General features: G+C 50.2%; 1 protein-coding gene across 9 annotated transcripts in view; it reads right to left on the reverse strand.

The window, feature by feature from the left end:
• The window catches only part of PBRM1 (polybromo 1), a 298,934-nt gene that overhangs the window by 247,710 nt on the left and 29,865 nt on the right, over positions 1–21,359 (reverse strand). For all 9 annotated transcript variants that reach the window (XM_078661902.1, XM_078661899.1, XM_078661897.1 and 6 more), the window contains exons 3-8: positions 20,609–20,706; positions 20,116–20,263; positions 16,366–16,509; positions 8,919–9,035; positions 4,937–5,005; positions 4,517–4,615 (exon numbers count right to left, since the gene is read on the reverse strand). In XM_078661902.1, the coding sequence (XP_078518028.1) occupies positions 4,517–4,615; positions 4,937–5,005; positions 8,919–9,035; positions 16,366–16,509; positions 20,116–20,263; positions 20,609–20,706 (675 nt within the window). The remainder of the gene's footprint in view (positions 1–4,516; positions 4,616–4,936; positions 5,006–8,918; positions 9,036–16,365; positions 16,510–20,115; positions 20,264–20,608; positions 20,707–21,359) is intronic.

Below are 21,359 nucleotides of genomic sequence, written 5' to 3' on the forward strand. Positions count from 1 at the left end.
CTTGAACTTCTCCTTCCGGAGGAAGCCGTTGACGTTCCGTAGATCCAAGATAGGACGCAGGCCTCCCTTGTCCTTCTTGGGTACCAGAAAGTAGTGGGAGTAGCAACCACACCCTACTTCTGGCCCAGGAACGCGCTTGATGGCCCCCTTGGCCAAGAGGGCCGTAACTTCCTCCTGCAGAAGTGTCAAGTGGTCCCCCGACACACGGTGGTTCTGCGGTGGCATGGCTGGAGGAGTGGACTCGAAGGGGAGGGCATAGCCCCTTCGGACAAGCTGCAGCACCCACCTGTCCGATGTTATCGCGCGCCAGCGGGAGTGGTGATGGCGAACCCTGCCACCCACTGGCGTCACGTGAGCCCGAAAGCTCGGACTAGGAAGGCTTGGATGCCGCAGCGGAGGGAGGCGTGGACTGACCACGACGCTGGCCTCTACCGCCACCACGGCGGAAACCACGGGCGCCACCGCGCTGGGGAGCGCTCTGCGCCGCGTGGCTGGCAGCACGTGTGGGACCTCCTCTCCCTTGGCCACGAAAGGGCCGAAACGAACCCGTCTGCTGGCGCTGGGTCTGGGTCGAGAGACCCAAGGACTTGGCCGTGACCCTGGAGTCCTTGAAGCGCTCCAGCGCGTGGTCCGCTTTGTCACCAAATAGGCGACTGCCATCAAATGGCATGTCCATAAGCGTATTTTGGACGTCTGGTGAGAAGTTGGCAGATCTCAGCCAGGCATGGCGACGAATCGCCACCGTAGTGGACATGGCCCGTCCCAGTGAGTCCGTGGTGTCCAGACCACAACGGATCGAGTACCGCGCCGCATCCCGGCCTTCAACAAAGGCCCGGGTGAGCTTGTCCCGCACTTCCTGGGGGCATTGCGGCAAACACTCCTCGACCGTATCCCACAGGGAGTGGGTGTAGCGGCCCAAGAGGCACGCGGTGTTACAAGACCGCAGCCCAGCACTCAAAGAGGAAAACACTTTCTTTCCGAATTGGTCGTACCTCTTTGATTCCCGGTCGGGCGGAGCCGACGGAAATGCGGACTGCGAAGTGGAGGCCTGGATCACCAGACTCTCCGGGGAGGGATGGGTGGACAGGAAGGCAGGGTCGTCCGCGCAGGGACGGTGACGCCTGGCAACGTTCCGGTCAACCGGCGCACCAGAGGCGGGCCTGGACCAGGTGCCCAGAAGGACATCCGTCAGGGCCTCATTAAACGGCAGCAGAGGCTCCTGGGGGCATGACTGCGGTTTAAAAACTTCCGTCAGGATATTCGGTTTGACCTTCGCGACGGGGAGCTCAAGGTGTAAGGCCTTGGCAGCCCTCATCAGGACCACCGAATAGGCAGCACCCGCCTCGGACGCCACAGGGGACGGAGAGACAAACCCAGGGTTGGGCGACTCGTCCAGGCCACTGGCATCACCCAGATCACCCACCCAGTCCACATCGTACTGGCAGGCACGGGATAGAGGGTCCTCAGACCCCTCCCAACCCTCTCCATACTCCTCCTCGTCATACCCATATTCTGGGTCGACGATATAGACATCGGGGTCAACAGGCCCCATCGGCGTCGGGTCCGGCGTCGGCCGACGCCGGTCCGGCTCCGAGTCCGGAGTCGGGGAGGAAAGGGGGGTGGCGCCGCGCGGCGTCGGTGCCGGGGACCCGACGCCGGCCGGAGCCGACGGCGGAGTCGCTGCACCACGCGGGGGCGGTACCATGGGCTGGCCCACAGGAACCGACGCCGGAGAGGCCGGGAGACCAGCCGGCGACGAACCAGAGGGAACCAGCGGCGCCGGGGCCGGAGCCACCGGCGGCGCCGGGGCAGGAGCACCCGAACCGCTCGGGCCCCCAGACGGGACCGACGGGCCCGCAGGCGCCGAAGGCCCCGCCGGAGAAGACCTCGCCCTCATAGCAATGAGGAAGGCCTCGATCTCCTCACGCGACGCGCCTTCCCCAGGGACCGACAGGTGTGGGGCAGACGGCGTCGGCGACCCATGCGGGACCGCGGGGGTGGGGTCACCCGAGCCCCCGGCCGCAGCACGCGGGCGTCGGGGGGAGTCGGGGGTGCGATGGCGACGCCCCGACTTCTTGTGCTTACCTGACGAGCCGGAGGAATGGTGGCGACTCCCGGAGCGCCCATGGCGGCTCCGCGACCGCTCCCTCGACCGCTCCCTCGACCTCCGACCGGACCGGGACCGCTCTCGACGCGGGGCCGACAACCGGAGTTCGAGAAGCTTGCGGGACCGCTCCCGCCTAGCTTTTCCAGTCAAGGCCCGACAGTCGACGCAGGACTCCACGTCGTGGTCCGCGCCCAGACACCGGAGGCAGAGTCGATGGTGGTCGGTGACCGACATCATGCGGTCGCACTCGTCACAACTCTTGAAACCGGGCATCCTACCGGCACCGTAAAGATCAATCAGTTAACAAAAAACTTGGTCAAAAGACCGGAGTACTGCTCTTCGGATCTGCGCTAACTGGCGCGGAAAAAAGAAGAACTGACGTCAGCGCGCGGAGGCGGCGTCTATATACTCCAGCGACGTCATCACGGCGCACGACGCCGACGACGCGGAGCCGCAGGGGACGCCTGCAGACGACGCCTACCGACGCGCAGGGGTACTGCTACGCAAAAGTTTCCGGATCCAGACTGACGCCTGGGGATATTCTAAGGTAAGGAATCTAATACTAACCTGTTTCTTTCAGATACGGTCACTTAAAGGAAAAAAAATTGCAAGACACTTTTATAATCGGAGTTACTGAGGTGAAAAGCTTCTACAGGTTAATGAAACACACATTTTGACATTTTGAAGGGGCTATCATTTTTTTACATGTTTGCTGCAAATGCACTCAACCCGGGGGCGCAGGCACTCAACCCGGGGGAGCAGGCACTCAACCCGGGGGCGCAGGCACTCAACCCGGGGGAGCAGGCACTCAACCCGGGGGCGCAGGCACTCAACCCGGGGGAGCAGGCACTCAACCCGGGGGCGCAGGCACTCAACCCGGGGGAGCAGGCACTCAACCCGGGGGCGCAGGCACTCAACCCGGGGGGGACAGGCACTCAACCCGGGGGCGCAGGCACTCAACCCGGGAGGGACAGGCACTCAACCCGGGGGAGCAGGCACTCAACCCGGGGGAGCAGGCACTCAACCCGGGGGGGACAGGCACTCAACCCGGGGGGGACAGGCACTCAACCCGGGGGGGACAGGCACTCAACCCGGGGGGGACAGGCACTCAACCCGGGGGGGACAGGCACTCAACCCGGGGGGGACAGGCACTCAACCCGGGGGCGCAGGCACTCAACCCGGGGGGGACAGGCACTCTAACCGGGGGCGCAGGCACTCAACCCGGGGGAGCAGGCACTCAACCCGGGGGCGGACAGGCACTCAACCCGGGGGGGGACAGGCACTCAACCCGGGGGCGCAGGCACTCAACCCGGGGGCGCAGGCACTCAACCCGGGGGCGCAGGCACTCAACCCGGGGGCGCAGGCACTCAACCCGGGGGAGCAGGCACTCTAACCGGGGGAGCAGGCACTCTAACCGGGGGCGCAGGCACTCTAACCGGGGGCGCAGGCACTCAACCCGGGGGGGACAGGCACTCTAACCGGGGGCGCAGGCACTCTAACCGGGGAGCAGGCACTCAACCCGGGGGCGCAGGCACTCAACCCGGGGGGGACAGGCACTCAACCCGGGGGGGACAGGCACTCAACCCGGGAGGGACAGGCACTCAACCCGGGGGAGCAGGCACTCAACCCGGGGGAGCAGGCACTCAACCCGGGGGGGACAGGCACTCAACCCGGGGGGGACAGGCACTCAACCCGGGGGGGACAGGCACTCAACCCGGGGGGGACAGGCACTCAACCCGGGGGGGACAGGCACTCAACCCGGGGGCGCAGGCACTCAACCCGGGGGAGCAGGCACTCTAACCGGGGGCGCAGGCACTCAACCCGGGGGCGCAGGCACTCAACCCGGGGGCGCAGGCACTCAACCCGGGGGGGGACAGGCACTCAACCCGGGGGCGCAGGCACTCAACCCGGGGGCGCAGGCACTCAACCCGGGGGCGCAGGCACTCAACCCGGGGGAGCAGGCACTCAACCCGGGGGAGCAGGCACTCTAACCGGGGGAGCAGGCACTCTAACCGGGGGCGCAGGCACTCAACCCGGGGGGGACAGGCACTCTAACCGGGGGCGCAGGCACTCTAACCGGGGAGCAGGCACTCTAACCGGGGGCGCAGGCACTCAACCCGGGGGGGACAGGCACTCTAACCGGGGAGCATACCAGAGGTCACACAGCTGATGGGCCAGTGATCCCGGAAAAGCTGGGTTTGCAAAAGCTCAGCGAGTCTCCTACCCCGGAAGGTCCGTCTTAACTCGAGAGTTAGGACTATCCCTGCCCTCGCCGCAAACCACTGGCCCCCAGTTCGCCCTTTACCAATTTATATCAACTTGTCCAAATCTACTTTTGTTAGTCTGAAGTGATAATGGGAGTAAAGAAGCAACCAATGTTTTGAGTATTAAAGAGCATGGTACTGGTACCTTGAACACCTGTGAACCCGGTTCATTGTAGGTTTTCGCGTTCTTCGTTAAAAGGTCGATGTCCTTGGCCATCGTATTTGTACTTTTATAAAACCCCGTCTATCGGAAAAAAGAGAGAACATCATGAATCTCGCAAACATGACAAACAAGTTCTGCAAACTCTGGTCCTGAACCCGACGAAATTACTAACAACCCCAGAGGAAACCCCTGAACACAGGGGAAGGTCTGCTAAGCAGAGTGGGTTTGACTCAAAAGCCAATGTATAACAAATAGTGGATGTCTTGAAAAAGGTGCAAATTCAAAGGGCAATGAAAAATAATGGCCTCACCGGCCTGATGAGCCAACCACAGATGCGCAGCTGGAATCGTCCTTTGCAATGTGAGGAGAAAGAAAACAAAGTACTTTGTGCACTGTGCATACCTGTATCCTCTGCGCAATTATCTTCAGATCAATGGGCTCTTTAATTATGGCAAAATAGTCCGGGTATTGCTGTAAAAGAAGAAAAGTTTACAAAGCTCACAAACTGAATAAAAGCGATGGCAACTTTATTTATTTTTATCTATATTCCTAGGCTTAAAAATAAAAATACCCAGGAAAATTCATCTTTGTGGTATTCTGTTAGTTATTCAAAGTCTCATCCAACTCAGATTTTTAATCTACATGCCAAGTGGGGGATTTTTTTTTTTTTAGAAAAGTTTTCATTTTTCCCAAGTCTTAAACGAGTTCTGTCAGGATCGCCTCATGCTGTGACTCTCTTGCATTTTCCCCAGACATGAGCTGCACAAATGTGGGCGTGAACATCGGTCATCTGAGTCTTCATTGAGTACAAAGGAACCAAGCAAGCCAGGCACAGGTAAGCAATAAGTACTTTCCATTAGTAATGCAATTGAAATACAGTTTGAAACGTGGGTTTAATGTGCTGAGAACTTTGATACCAAACTTCAGTTTTCAGTGTAGCCATTATGGTGCTGTGGAGTTCTTAATGACAAACTCCCAGCACCATATACTCTTAATGGCAGCACTGCACTAACAGTACCCAGGAATGGACCTGGGCACTGCAGGGGCACATGGCTCATGCACCTGTACCCTCACCACTGGCATAGTGCCCCCGGCCAGAGGAGTGACTGATGGATGCCAGGGCAGTGGGTAGTAGGCATGGCACACAGGGATGTGTGCCTTGTCGACTCTTCACTTTGTTCTGCACCAAGACACTCCGCCTGCAGAGGCAGTGTGAGAGTGTCAGGGTACAGGGCCTCTAAGGGTGGCACAATAAGTGCTGCAGCCCTCAGGGTTCTTCTCTGGTCACAGTGCCCTGGGTACCTGTGGTACCATTTGCCAGGGGCTGACCTGTGGCCAGAGATGCCAATTGGGTTTAGGCTTCAATGCAGTTTTAGGGAAGGAACACAGGCCCTGGGTACCTGATTGACAGGAGCCCAGGGCACACTCAGTCAAAGCACATCAGCAATTCAGCCAAAAGTGGGGGCAACCATGCAAGAAAGAGGGCAGTTGCTCACAAGTGGGACTTAGGATGAATAGCGTGAGTGTCCTTCACTGCTACCCGTGTCCAGGTACCCTGGAAGATGTCCTTAGCAATTTGGAGCTTGAGGAGTGACCAGGAAGAAGATTAGAAGCATCCTGTGGAGTGGGGGACTAGATATTAGGCTGGAGGCCTAAAAAGGGGAGGGCTTTCTTTTGCTTCGTTTGATCTCATGGCTTTGGATTGCCGAAACATTGCTGAAAGTTTGAGGGCAGTGATATCATCCTTTGGAGAACAGAAATTATGGGTACAAGCTTTGAAAGATTTATTTTGAACAGCCTTTGAATGTAAAAGACAATGTTACCCTAAGAAAACAAGTTTCATATATAGTTTTAGTCGTGAGATGAATTATTCTGAATAGTTTCGACATTAGAATGGAAAATAATTTGAAAAAATGCCAAAAAGTAAACGTAAAAAATCATATTTAGTTCCTGAATTTGAAATTTGATGGTACCTATTTACAAACTGGCACAGTGAAGCAATACGTACAATACAACACTATCACAATGACACAGAGGAGTCACAGTTGTAAACAAGTACTCAACTGCACTGAAGTTCAGAAAATGTGAGAACAGTTTGTTGGGATTTTAACCCCCAAGTGAAATGCAGAAGACAAATACAAGAGTCAGTAGCTGTTAAAAGATTCAGTTAGAAGGGAAAACATCCCTTATTCGGGAAAGCAGAGCTCTCAATGAAGACAATTCAGTGGGCGTTCCAATGGAGAATAACTGAGAAAAGACGACTTAAAGATGCATCAAATAACCAAACACAAAGCAGGAGTCAAGAATGCGCCACACAACTGGCACACCGAGTGTGTGCACACTGCAACAAGCGAGGGGAAAAGGCTTTGGAAGCAGATGTTTGATGCAGCGAGCGAGTAAAGCTCTTTTCGGATGAATTATCAGGCAAACCTCTTCCCGTATTCTGCACAGCAGCCATCAGCTTAGACTAAAATCACCCAGCTGTACCCTTGGCAGACAATGGTTGCTCATTGTCTTTACAGGCTCTGCTACTCTGTGAAGCTCTGCTGACCAACGACAACAACGCATCACCAGAAGAGCTCTGGAAGAAGGTGAACACCAATCCTTTTAGGGGGCCAGTCTAACGGCGTCGCCCAGAGAAAACGTAAATGTATTGCGACTTATATAGCGCACGTATCACCCGAAGGCATCAAGGCGCTTGTCTTGGGAACCCGTCCTGGCTTTTTCCCTGTGAGATAACCCCTACTGGGTATCCCCAGGGTGAAAGCCAGGCATCCCGCAGCGGGTGGGCCGCCGTAGTGGAGATTAAGCAACTATTGCCCAGAGTTGCAGCGTGGGACCCCATGATTAGAATAGGCACCGAGGCGAGAATTATCGAGTCCGTGGACATTTTGGGCTCAGGACCCTGCCGCGTCGGGAATTGAACCCTGGTCCCGGGCCAGACCTCTGCATCAGGGTCTGCCGCTCTAATCAGTGAGCCACACTCCTCCAGCGAGAACAGCGAGGTGGCGCTTTAAAAAGAGATAGGATATTTGGAAAGGCTGTCATTCAACATATTTCCCTAAAAATGTAATTCTTTTCTAGACTATCCTCTGCCATTTTGGTGTGGGTTTATATTTTACCACACTGGTTTGGGTGCAGCTACAATACTTCATACTATATTGCAAGCAGTTTCTCGGAGGTAGGCCAATCTCTTTGAGGCGCCCACACGAGGAGAAAGCGGTACAAAAGGGGGTGGTGATGGACGGAGCATCTGAACCAATCAAACACTCACACCCAGTCAACAGATCGGGGTTTGATCCATCACCGTTCTTTAGCCCACTCTGCCACCCCAGTTCAGACATGGCCATATGCAAATCAGTCTGACCCTGTGGGAGAAAGAGCAGGAGTCTGTATGGACACCACTTCATTCAACAAGGAACTAGGATGCAGAAATGGGCTTCCTGGGGCCGGCAATAAACTCACTGAAAACAGCCATCGGTTCCATGACGCAGGAAAATGTTTTGAGTGCACCCGCAACCAGCCCCCACATCAAAAAGAGAAACAAATCAGCATGATATTGTCTCAAAATGTTCATCTCAAAGCAGAAAGCTTAAATAACAATTTTTGAAACCCTGGAAAATGCTGCTTATGGACCCTGAAGTAAGTGAATTGTTTGAAGACCTCACTATTCACTCAACCGCATAATTAAAAGTAACGCAGCAGTAAATGATTGAACTCCAACAAAATACTTTAAGCGGCACAAGCAAATGCATACGTCGCCTGACTGCCTAACGTGGCAAAATCTGCAAGTCTGAGGATAAAAATATGTTTTGTTTGCTAAAACAAAAGCAACTTCAGTAACAAGAACTACAAATCTACACTAACCCTTCATTTGAATGAAGCCACGCATAACCAGCCGGAAACGCTCTTGCTGAACTAGTAAACCAAGTTTACTTCATCAAGAAGAGATGTGGATTTTAAGAGAAAAAAAAACGATTTCACCCTCCAGGGTCAAACAAACAACTAAAACTGGATTGCTTTCAATGGGCACGCTGCTGTGGACTAGAAGAGAGGTTACGAGAAGCCTTTATATCAGATACGACGAGCACAAGGATGAGAGCAGAGCAGAATCAACTGTGTGTAAATTCAGTGCTGTTGACTTGTTTCAACAAAACCACAGCGGATCACATGTACTTCAACGCCTAAATATGGTACGGCGAAAGGCGGTAGATCAGGATTATAGATTCCAGTTTCTCCATTAAATGTCCACTCCCTTGGGGCGCTTCCCATGAATCTTTAAAGTCGGTTTTGCACAAAACTTCACTCACATTAGTGATTGCTTCGATATCTCAAATGAACAGTTCGCTTTGCAAGGAGCAGCTGAACTGTTTTCGATACTCACCACTTTGGAAGGAAGCTTTTGGAAGAGTTCACAGATCAGGCGCCCTGATGGGTCCGTGGCAGTGACAATCGCTTCGAGGAGCTGTTCAAGAATTGCTTTCAAGTAAGCAGGAGTTGACTTCAGTGGGGAAAAGAAAAGAACACATTTAGGAAGGGAACATAAATTAATTCAAACTTTTTAAACATTGAAAACTCCACGATTGTCGACGATTGTTACAATAAAAGTAACCGGGTCTTCATCATAAACATAGACAGAGTTTACAGGTAAGTTACACAGTGAATAGGCCGTAGGAGCTCAGTTCACCCTAGCCCTGATCCGGTCTCATGAGCAGCCTTCACCATCATCATAAACCGAGATTAGAATCCTGGTCTTCCATCACCAGGCACAGGGCACATGTACGAAGCTGGCTTTTTATGCAGTGCACCAAAAAGAGGTCTACTATGCACCCTTGTTGGCTTACAGGGCTTAAATTAAAAACCCCAAAAGCTCTTTGTGGCAGTGTGGGTGAGCAGTTGAGGCTTATCAGAGGGGAGTGTTAAGTATCTGTTGCACACACAGAAGCAATAAACGATGCACACTGAAGAACCTTTAAACCAATTTAGAAAAATATCAGATTTATATCTCATTTTAGACACCACGATTACTAGAATCTTTCTATGTTATCAAATTGTACAGTAAAAACTGCAGAGAATGACAGCTGTCAGACTTGAGGCATGAGTCTCGAACGCTGTAACGGTATCCTACGGGAGAAACATTCAATGCATAGGCACACTTACAGATGACTTGCAGGATTGTTTTTCTGGACTTAAGGTAAGTAAAAGCCAAGGTCCAAGAAGGCACCAAGAGTTAAAGTTTACCTGCCCTGGGGTGTCCGGGGGCAGAGGTGCATTATGTGGCGGTAGCCTCGAACGCTACACGCTTAAGTACATGGAGAATAGTACCTGCAAGAAAGACACTGCAAGGTGGGACTGGGGGGACCAGCCAGACAGTACCAAAGGGGGAGGGGGGCCAGGGGGTGGGGGCGGGGGCATGGATCAGCTCTCGAGGGTCTCATGACCACAGAGAGACCGTCAGTTTTTGTGAGCCCGGTTGCAGAGGTGTTTTGTCCAGTGCAGGGCTCGAAAAACTCCACTTGCCCGCTTGCATTTGCGAGTCAGATTCCATAAGGAAGAGCTATTTTTTTATGTCCTACTCGCCCTTTCTGGCGAGTAGGAAGACCAACTGACTTTTGACCTCGGTTTCTAAAAGCAGAGCAAATGCGACAAGATAGCAAGATTTAAAGACATCTTTATTGCTTACAAAGTGAATGAGCAATAAAAAAAAGTCTTTAAATTATATTACAATTAGGTCAAGTAGATTTTTAAAGTTACTAGATCTGCAGGTCCAGTAACAATTTTTTTTATTTTTCGAGCCCTGCCGTAGGTAGGCGAGTTAAAGGCTCTCACAGTTCTTGGTGCACCTGCAGAAGAGGGGGAAAAACACAGCAGGGAAACTCTTGTAGTGGAACTGCCCCCTCTCAGAGTCCCTCAACATGCAGGTAAGTGTTGGTGGTGGTGTTCCAAATGAACACAAACAAGCCTTGGTGCTTGCAATTGGCTCTGGTACCTCGGGTATTGGTGCTGTGCAGCTCCTGGCACCTCTAAACTTGGCAGGGGGACAGATCTGACCTCCTGGAGCACAAAGACCTCTTGCTGGAGTGCTGCTCTTTCGGTGGGCCCCGGGGTCGACAGGATGCTATACTGGGCAGCTGCAGTTGGTGCCTGCTGGACCAGGGGAGGGGTTCCCCCACTCTGAAGGAGATGCTGCTGGGTCGAGGAAGTGCTGGGCAGACAGCCAAGAATTTGGGGAGGCTGTTTCACTTCTGGACAAGTCGGTATCAGTTATTGGTTGGGAGAGACATGGACGAACGCGTGCCAACTAAGGTGTTGCCATGTCCTTACTTGAGGGAGAATCCCAACATGGAACTGGCTTTCTTGGTCCTTGACAGGGTGTTTAGCAATAGCCAAAATTGTTGTTTTATCTAAATATCTGTTCCTTAACATCCCCATGCCACCCACCTCACAATTCCTCTGGTGCCTATGTTCAAATCTGATCTTATTGGTGTGGGGTGAAAGCAGCCGAGAATCGCATGGGAAATACTCATACTGCCTCAGCGATAGGGTGGCCTTAATGCGACAGACATAGCGCTGTACGCACTCTTTGCCCAGGCTCAATATCTCCATTTTTGTCTATACTCTATGCACTTCCAGCCGCATGCGGCTGGTGGAGGCAGACACTGCATCTCCCTGGCCGCTGCCCCCAGCATTCTACCAGACATTCATGCCCTCACGTTCAGCAACTAACAGTGTAGAATGTGTTCGATGGGCATGAGCTGGTCTGCGCCGCAGGGCTCGACTGCAATGCATATACGCCCCGTTCAGTACTCTGGCGCGCAAACCACTGCTGCCCGCCCTACGAGCTGACGCGCGAGCACATAAAAAGGAAACTGTTCATATTCTCTGCCCTCTAGGGCAATTTCTTCCACCTTTCACACGGAGTGAGTTCTCGCGTCCCACTGCACTTGAAATATTGCTTTACCACCAGATCCTCGCCACATGCCGTGCACAATAATGCCAATTTGAAAAAATCTGAATTCTAAAGGCAATTTAAGAGTTCTGTCGTGTGATCAGATGGTGACCAAGTAGTCCAACAAATGCAAGTTTGTATCCCACCGCTGATCCACCAACGTAGGAAACTGGTGCTATATATACGACACCAAAATGAGGTATAGTGTGTATAGAGTCCAAGTGTTCCCAGATGTGGGCAGAGGTTAAAGTTAGATAGAACCTTACTCTCTATTCGTGGTGGAGTGGTCGAGCAGTAAGGCAGTATCAGAGGACATTGTTAAGCATTTGATGTACACTCAGTAAGCAAATGATTGCACACACTCAAAGACTGAACTCTAGGCCAATTGTTTTGTATAAAAAATAAACTGCTTTATGTTTAAAACCAAGCAAGCCTGGCGCAGGTAAACTTTAAATACTTTACAGTAATAAGTTGCTGAATGTAGAACAGTTTGAAAATGCAATAGGAATTGTACTCCGTTTGATTTACAGGGGATGCAGTAGGATGCAACACTTAGCAAATATAGTACATTGAAATGAATCGGCTTTTCAGTACATTAAAGGTAAGTTACTTTTTACGTTACTGGTCTAACTCCGTGCTGGATAACTAGATTCAGCACTGGGACATTTCCGGCAAACAGGTAAGTAAATATGTTTTAGTTATTCACGCGATTTTTAAAGAATATTTTTAGATGTAAAACTCGACACTTAGAAACTTTTTGGAAGAAAATTGTCAATGTTATCCTATGGATGAAAAAAACAGGTTATCGGTTCACATGTAAGTTATCAGCTGTGGGAGTTAAGGTTCTGGGATTAGACTCAAGGGTCGCCCAGGGTCAGTGATGCACTCTAGTTACACCCTCAGCCGCACTAGGGCGGCTGGGTGCAGAGTGTTGAGGCCCCATGTTATCCTATGGAGGATAGGGGGACTCCTATTGGTGGCTGCTGGCAAGAAGGCCCCTGGGTTGTGGGAGCAAATCTCCTAGGGTTTAGGGCAGGGCAAATGGGGCAACAAAGTAGCACTAAAGGTGCACCCTCAGCAGCACTGAGGCGGCCGGGTGCAGAGTGCTGTTTCGACGTCGGGTGTCCCGTTTCTAATGGAGAATCTCCGGTTTGCAAAAGCACTGCAGGCAGGGAGACAAAGGACTTCTGGGTGCGACCACACTCGAGAGGTAAGTTGAGAAGTTTGGGGTTGGTTAGGCACTGTCGGTTTGGGCACACAAGGCGTGGGGCGTCTGGTGCAGGGGTGTCTTTTGGGGTCGGATCGGCTTACCAGCTCCTGGTGGCAGTTAGGGTTGGGGCCTTCTGGATTTAGACTACAGGCGTCAGCTGGAGGCAGGTCAGGGGTTCCGGATCTCGGTTCAGGATCGCCGGGGTGACCTCCTCGTGGTGGTTTTCCACTTGAGCTCAGGCCGGGTTCGGCGGGTGCAGAGAGGGCTGGATTTGCGTTTTCCGGCTGCTGCCAGAGGTTGCAGTTGAACAAATCTGGTGTTCACGGGAGAAGCAGTCTTTGGGAGTAAAGGCAGGCAGCTCCTCTGTGGCTTTTGAAGTTGCTGGCTACAGGACACACCGGGGTTTTTCAGGAGCAGGTTCGAGGGGAGACAGGCGTGTGGGGCTGGGGCCAAGTCACTGGGCGTCGACCCCTTAGCTCTGTACAGCTCTTCGGTTTTTCTTCTTATCTTCTTTCTTGTCGTTTCTGGATTGGAGGAAGGTAGGTTTAGGGCGCCCCCTAAATACTAGATTTAGGGGCTTCACAAGTAGGTAAAGGGCAGGGACCAATGGGTCCCTTCCCTGGGGTGGGTACACCCCCTATTGTGCCACTCTTCAGTGGGAGGGGGCACAAGCCTGTCCCTAGTTGGGTGGGTCCCCCCTATTCTCAAGATGGCGGGCACTCGCTTCACCTCGCCTCCCCCACCTGAGGGATGAAGTTGGCAGAAGTGGGCACACCTCTCTTCCCTCACTTGTTTTTCCCGCAGGTTCTCCCCTCCAAAGTGGGGGGTAGAACCATTGGGGACCATTTGCTGAAAGCAGCAAGTGGCCTGGGGAAGCTCTCAAAGGCGGCAAGCCTTTGAAGCTTCCCCTTCGTGGACCCTGCCCATCCTGTGTGCAGGAAGCTTGGCACTTCGTCCCAGGTTGTGCATTGCTTCAGGCCCCCGAGAGCAGCAGGCTCTCGACCTAGGGGTCCAGAAACATGTCTGGTGGTGGCAGCTGAAAGCAGTCACTCAGCCTGGACACTAGAAGTTGGTCGAGTGTCAGGGGGCATCTCTAAGATGCCCTCTGTCGTGCATTTTACATTAAATCCCAGACTGGCATCAGTGTGGGTTTAATGTGCTGAGAAGTTTGATACCAAACTTCAGTTTTCAGTGTAGCCATTATGGTGCTGTGGAGTTCTTAATGACAAACTCCCAGCACCATATACTCTTAATGGCAGCACTGCACTTACAGTGCCCAGGAATGGACCTGGGCACTGTGGGGGTACAGGGCTCATGCACATGTACCCTCACCACCGGCATAGTGTACCCAGCTAGAGGGGCGACTGACCTATGCCAGGGCAGTGGGTTGTAGGCATGGCACACAGGGATGTGTGCCATGTTGACTCTTTACTTTGTTCTGCACCACGACACGCAGCCTGCAAAGGCAGTGTGTGTGTGTTAAGGTACATGGCCTCTAAGGGTGGCACAATAAGTTCTGCAGCCCTTCGAGGCCTTCTCTGGTGGCAGTGCCCTGGGTACCTAGGGTACCATTTACCAGGGACTGACCCGTGGCCAGAGATGCCAATTGGATTAGCTCTGGGGAAAGAACACAGGCCCTGGGAACCTGTTTGGCAGGGACCCAGGGCACACCAAGGAAAAGTGCATCTGTAGTCCGGTTGGGGTGGGGGGGTTACTGCAACAGAAACCCACTTTCCTACACACTCCTTAACACGTTTCCTAAACCCCAGCCTACACGACATGCCCTTGAACACATGTTGACAAACTTTTCCTCCCGCAAGCTGGTCATCTATCTGCGCGGTTATGAGACAAGGCACCCATCCTCACTGTGATAGCCTGTGAAACCTGGGCGCCCCCCCCCCCCCACCAATTTGGATGATCAGTGGACATACTGCTGCGAACAGACTCGGCTCGCTCGCCTGACTAAAGACTAGGACTCATTCATTTGAAGTTCCTCCATCAATCGTACTGTACTCAGACACAGTTACATCGCATGGGACCGGAGGCAGGGGCGCGCTGTGTGAGATGTCTGGTGCTGCAAGCCCTCCTTTCTGCATCGCGCCTGGGACTGCCCAAGAGTGGCCGACTATTGGAGGGAGGTGCGCCATACGCTGCAGCAGATCACAGGCCACCCCAAAGCACAGACCCCTTTGCTGCGCCTCCTCAGCTACGTCAGAGACATCCCTCATGAGGTCTACCGTCTTACAGCTATGCTCTTGCCAAGCGCCGGAGCGCCATCCACTGGGGAGGAGATCGGTGCCCAAGGTCAAGTCATGGTTGCAAGATGCAGGTGAGTGCCAGGAGCAACTGGCCAACTAATGGGACTCAATACTGCCATCTCGCCCTACAGACATTTGGGCGCCACTGCTATCGTGTTTACGACTACGAGACTTCCTGTCTTGGGAGGTCTGCGGAATGATGTACGCCCAGCTGCAGAGGTGCTAGGGCCAAGGGAACAGTATACTACCAATACGTCCTCAAAGGTGAGCACAATTTTGACCCATTTTGAATATATGAAACGTACATAAATTATTGAAATGATTCAAATGGTAACATGGTAATCAGAAGAGAGGTTGCAAGGCATCCTGAAATAATCAGAAGCACCCAGGCTTCAATACCCTTGAGCTGTGTATGGGTGTGCCCACCGATCACACAGGCAAATTGGCTTGTGGCCGGACCGGTCTCCTTTAAGCCACACCAGTCAGGCTGCTCTAAGCAAGGATGGCTTACCCTGGACTTGACAAGTTAGTGCTCATGACTCGAGGTCAGAATGAACTACACATCAGTCCCATTGCCTTGGAGGACAGCAACTAAACCTAAATGGGGTGAATGGGTGGGTTACAATTATGCAGGGCAAATATTCTTTAAGGGCTTTGTACCCCATCCACCAATCTGAAAAGGTTTTGATTGAGGGGCCAGGAATGCACACAGGTTGGCTTGCATACCATAGACATCCTAAAAGGGGCATTTCACTTTGTGCAGCATACACCTAGTCCAAACAGACCCTAAAGTCCACTCAGTATCGGTCCCTTCCCCTTGCAAACACCAACGGACTACGCCTTCATGCATGTTCCACACAAAATGAGGGCAAGCAGTATCAGTAGAGAGACCGGACACATTTACCCGAGAGACAGCCAGTGTTCCACAAAGAGAAAAGGAAAAACACCTTTGAACCTGGATTCAGCCACGTGCAGCCTTGTTGAGGCAGCACTCTCCGTGAACTGCAGGACTGTTGAATAAACAGAGGAAACACAGGACTAACCACAAACAGACAGGGCACAACAATACTGCTTTTCCAAGCCACGCAGAGGACGTCCAGCACAACAGTTACTTGCATTAAAAAAAAAAAAATCAAAGGTTTATAGAGTCAGTCCACCTCAGACATGCCGGATTAAAAAACAAAAAGGTGTCAAAATCTATATGGTTCCTGCAGGCAGATATTTCTGCGATCGCAAATTAAACATCGTTAAACAGTTCGTGTTGTATGTGAAGTGCTTTTTAGTCCGTTTAGCAGCTCAGTTTGGCCACATGTAGAACTAATTAATAATAAAAATCTACAGACCAAATATTTCCAACATTTGTGCCATTAGATATATTAAAAAGCTTTTTCAACCCTGCTCATGCAACGCTTACCTCTCCTTCTTGTGGCGTTGTCCGAGTGTCCAACACATCATCATCCTCATCGTCTTCACAATCTCCTTTCTGAACAAATTCATTCTTTGTGCGCACATACAAATCCCAAAGCTTGCTCGCAGCTTTATATTCTGGTGAATCGGGCTGCGCAACCAAGAGTATAAACAGTTGTTGGAGTGTGGAAAATCTTACATTCTTCTAAAACCATACAATTTGACAAACTTTTTTTAAAAACATATTTTATTAAGCTTTTCACAACGTATACATTTGACACATAGCTAATACATCCATGTGTTTATAGTGTATCTGCACAGAATTGCAATTGTATCCTTCATATAACAGCAAATATATTTTACAATATTATTATGAACCAAAACCTTATTATCTTCTTTACTTTCGTATTAGACATTTGAGAGTTTAAAGTTCTACATTTTGCTTATCTTTTGTGCATCTGAATGGAAACACGCGCCATATAATGTATCATTTTAACTGTCCGTTATCTAATCTAACCTATTATCATATAACCTCTGCCCCCCCCTCCTCTCCCCCCCAGCTCAGCCTCGTTATCAGACTACGCATGTACAGCCGGCATTTTCTCAAGTTAATCCTCCATGTTCGCATAGCTGCAGCTAACGTTTTTACCGTATGTAGTATCAATGCATCCTGTATATATTGTTGCTATGTACTTAGAGTAATTTACAAGCATAATCAAGTATATTAAACGATAACCAGCTAATCAATTCAGTAAGTTGGTAGTTAAATCAGTCACTGAGCTCATCTGCCAAACTTTCTGCCCTCACACACCCCCCCTTACTTTCTCAACCTGTTTTTGTTGACTTTTAGGACTGTGCACTCTACCACAGCTCACCAGTGCTTATTAAAGTGGTATACCATATATCCACAACTGGTAAATTAATCTGCACTTGTGGGCCTGCAACACTTATTGAGCCACCCACTTAACTAGCCACTTTAAACATGTCTGAGATCTGCCAATACAGTCAGTGTGTGCATTTTTAAACTGACATTTCGACGTGGCAAAATAAAACTTTTTCCAGACCTAAACCTTCCTTTTTAATAACATTAAGTAACTCCTAGGTTAAGCTTAAGCTGCTCATAAGGCCGGGTGCTTTGCACTTAAAAAGTTGAACATTTAGTTTTAAGTTTTACATGTTCTGGGAGTTAAAAACATACAAATTTGTTTTTCACTATTGTGAGGCCTGTTTCTTCTATAGGATAACATTGGGTTACCTTATTACATTTAATATGTCCTACATTTTACACGAAGGAAAGTCAAGTTTGGTCTCAAATGAATAGTGATTTAAAATTCTCTTTAAGTCACAATTCAGAAAGTGGACATTTTCTTGTCCTATACCATTTGGTGCCTGCAGCCTGTTCCTGGATCAGGTGACTAGTTGAAGTTAATTGCGTTTCCCATCTCAAATTATAGGCCATCATGGATGAAATGGGCATTGTAAATGTAAATGTATTGCGACTTATATAGCGCACGTATCACCCGAAGGCATCAAGGCGCTTGCCTTGGGAACCCGTCCTGGCTTTTTCCCTGTGGGATAACCCCTACTGGGTATCCCCAGGGTGAAAGCCAGGCATCCCGCCGCGGGGGGCGTAGTGGAGATTAAGCAACTATTGCCCAGAGTTGCAGCGTGGGACCCCATGATTAGAATAGGCACCGAGGCGAGAATTATCGAGTCCGTGGACATTTTGGGCTCAGGACCCTGCCGCGTCGGGAATTGAACCCTGGTCCCGGGCCAGACCTCTGCATCAGGGTCTGCCGCTCTAATCAGTGAGCCACACTCCTCCACTTGACCCCCCCCCGATAATTGTTTTTATTCGGCAAATGTATGCCCAAGCATCTGCTTGTGTCTGTTACGGTAGGGATGGGCTACGCACAAGGTTGTTTAAAATAAAATGGGGCGCACGACAAGGCTGTGTCTCGGCCCCTCTCATTTTCAATATACACTCACTGGGTGCAGGCAGCTGTGATGGGAGCATCAAAAGATTTACCAACCTTTAACGCAGCATCCCTCCCAATACTGCTCTATGCAGTTGATGCTTTGTTAATTGCAAGAACTGGGGTGTGGCTACAGAAGCTAATAGAGGCCTATTCGAAATGCATCATTAGCCTGAATCTCTGCATTAATTAAACGAAAGCTTTTGTGCTGGTGGCTGGTACTCGCCCCAAAAAACTCCCAGTTTTCATATAGAGCGGCGCAAACGGACTGTCGTAGATTCCTTCACCTATTTGGGGGATGTTTTTGATAGGCAATTTACCAGTCAAACATGGTGGGTAACAGGGCCCTAGCCATGGAGAAAAGTGTTAGGGCCATTTTTAGCTTCATTAAGAAGCATGGTTCCAGAAGGAGCGAGGTAATAAAAAAAGGTGTCTGTCACAAAATCGTTCACTGTAGCGTCTTATGGAGCAGGGGTCTGGGGGATGGCGGCAAGTGATCAACTTCAAATGATAAGAGGACGGTTTCTTAAAGAACTGTTATCCCTCCCAAGTAACTGCAAACTATTAGTCATGCTGATCTAGAGGCCGCGTACATCTCAGATGTAGCAAGACTCGCCTCGATTATGCTGTGGCACTGGATCTGGAAGAGAGACACGGTCAGTGTTTCTCAAAATATCATTAAGGATTGTCAGGCCCAGGACGATGTACATAAGGTCGCCGGGCTGCAATACGTGAAAACATCTCTGGGGAGCCTGAGGTGGGAGGGGGTTTATTTGCTAACCCTCCCAGTTGTAGAACTGTGTCTAAAGAAAGAATCAAATATTCCTGGAGAAGCGGGAAAGTGAAAGTAGCAGCTAGTTGCATTAAAAAAGTCCGTAAAGTTATACCCCACCTGCCACTCCGCACCCAGGTGGATGAGTCCTATTTGATATTTGTGACGATTCGTCAACACCGTTTTATAGTAACTAGATTTTGCATGAATTATATCCCGTTAATGATGGATTTTGCAAGAACATGTTTACATTATGCGACCTTCCAGCATGTCCCTGTGATAGAACGTCTGTACAGTCCAATCTCCATATTTTCTTTTTTTGTGGGTTTTATACCCAACATCGGAAAAGGCTCGTTCTCCCACTTTTGCAAAAACAATTTTAAACAATGCCGTCCTGCGCTTTATTTCAAACAATTCTCCACTCCGTTTATCTGTTACTGCGCGGCATCGTTCTTACAGTCATCCTGGTCAATAAGAGGGCCTTGACGGAATGGGACAGGGGAGGTTCAAAGGGAGATGAGGGTCTTTAAGTCCAAGGGCATATTGTTTGGTTTACCCTGTGGTGATCCTTTTTTCCCCCTATTTTTTTCTGAAATCTTTAAAATTGCATATCTTTAGTTCAGACTGGATTTTTGTTGTCAAATAATTTATTAAAATGTACTTTCTTTTTCTCAATTGAAGTGGGGTTTTTCTTGTGTTTTCGCTTTCTTCGTGTTTAGGCGCTGCATATATACTATAAACATTGCCTCCAAGACCGACGGCTTTTGTGTCGGGGTACCCGAGGATAAAAAACTGGTTGGTTTTGTGACATTTTTGTGAACAAACCTCACTAAGCAACATGGCTGATGGTTTCCACCAACGTCCAAATATTATCAAATATCTTCAAGCCAATTTATTCAGAGAAAATGTCAGGCTTTGTACACAAAAGCAAGCAATCGCCATGAAGGACAGAGCACTCATTGACTGCGCTGAGCTGCTGCTTCTATGACTTGGGCACAACGTTCCTTACCTTAAAATATGCCTTCGCATTGCGGAATAAGAGCTGGAAATCAGCCGTCAGGGAGCGGACCTCTTCATACTCCTCCATTTTCAGCTTCTGTTGGATCTTCATCAAATCAATGGGCTGAGGAACCACTTCATAATAGTCAGGAAGGTTTCTGATGCACACAAAGCGAACGGAGGTTCAGCAAAGACACAACCAATGAAATGAAGACCCCGACATTTGAGAAGGATGAAGAAAGGTCATGTAATAAGAAAGGGTACTACTGGCTTTGAATGACTGTATCCTGAAACACACAAGAACGTCTAAAGTGATGCACAAACCGAAGATCAAAGTAAGGGAGAGCGAAGAAGGTAATCCTGAGAAAGCATGGGCAGTGTGGAAACAACAGGCGGCATTCTTTACCAGCAACTAAATACATGGAGGCCACCCAATGCCTTCCTGAAAATATAGAAACATTAATTTGACTTGGAAAGGATCACTCATTACTGTACCCCCTTACCTTCGCTTTGGTGCTCTCATAAAGAGCTCGCACAGGAGCCGGCCCTGTTCATCTTTGTAATCTCGGATTGTGTTATACAGTTCATGGCACACCGCAATCTGAAAACATGACACAAAGGTTACAAACAACAGAGAGATAACCTACACAACAGAAGGGCCTGGAAGGCCTTTTAAAGTGCACCTGGAGACAATTCAGACAGCATAATTACCAGGCGAGAGCTACTTCACCGTATGAAAATCCAGTCCGTCGCCAGAGGACATTTTCTTGAGTGAGTCCTATACCAGTAAACACTGGCCAACAGGCATGCAAGGCACCTCCATTCAAGCGTAGCTCACCCAGTCACCACTAGCACCTAATGCAATCCCGTGACCGGGAATGCACCTCCCATGATTAAATGAACCCTCTGTTCGTCTTCGCAACTAATGCAATCCTGTGACGGGGCATGCTCCTCACATGATTCCCCCAGCGCCTTGAAACCTTAAGGGGTGGTATGCTCACACCCTACAAAAATGGATTATTAATATATACCAAATCAATGTCAAACCGAACAGCAGAGGAGATGTGGAAGCCTAATGGGCTAGCAACTTCCCAGCCAAAGCAAAGATGTGCACAGTTTCATAAAGGAATTTTCTTACTTCAAATAAATCAGATTAAAACCATTATATCAACATGTGAAATGGGTTTAGGTTTTGTCCTTTTATAATGTGAAGAGGTGCAGCAAAGCAATCAAAGTTAGTGGAATAAACAGGGA

The sequence above is a fragment of the Lissotriton helveticus genome, chromosome 9 (genome assembly GCF_964261635.1).
Source record: "Lissotriton helveticus chromosome 9, aLisHel1.1, whole genome shotgun sequence".
NCBI classification, from domain to species: Eukaryota; Metazoa; Chordata; class Amphibia; order Caudata; family Salamandridae; genus Lissotriton; species Lissotriton helveticus.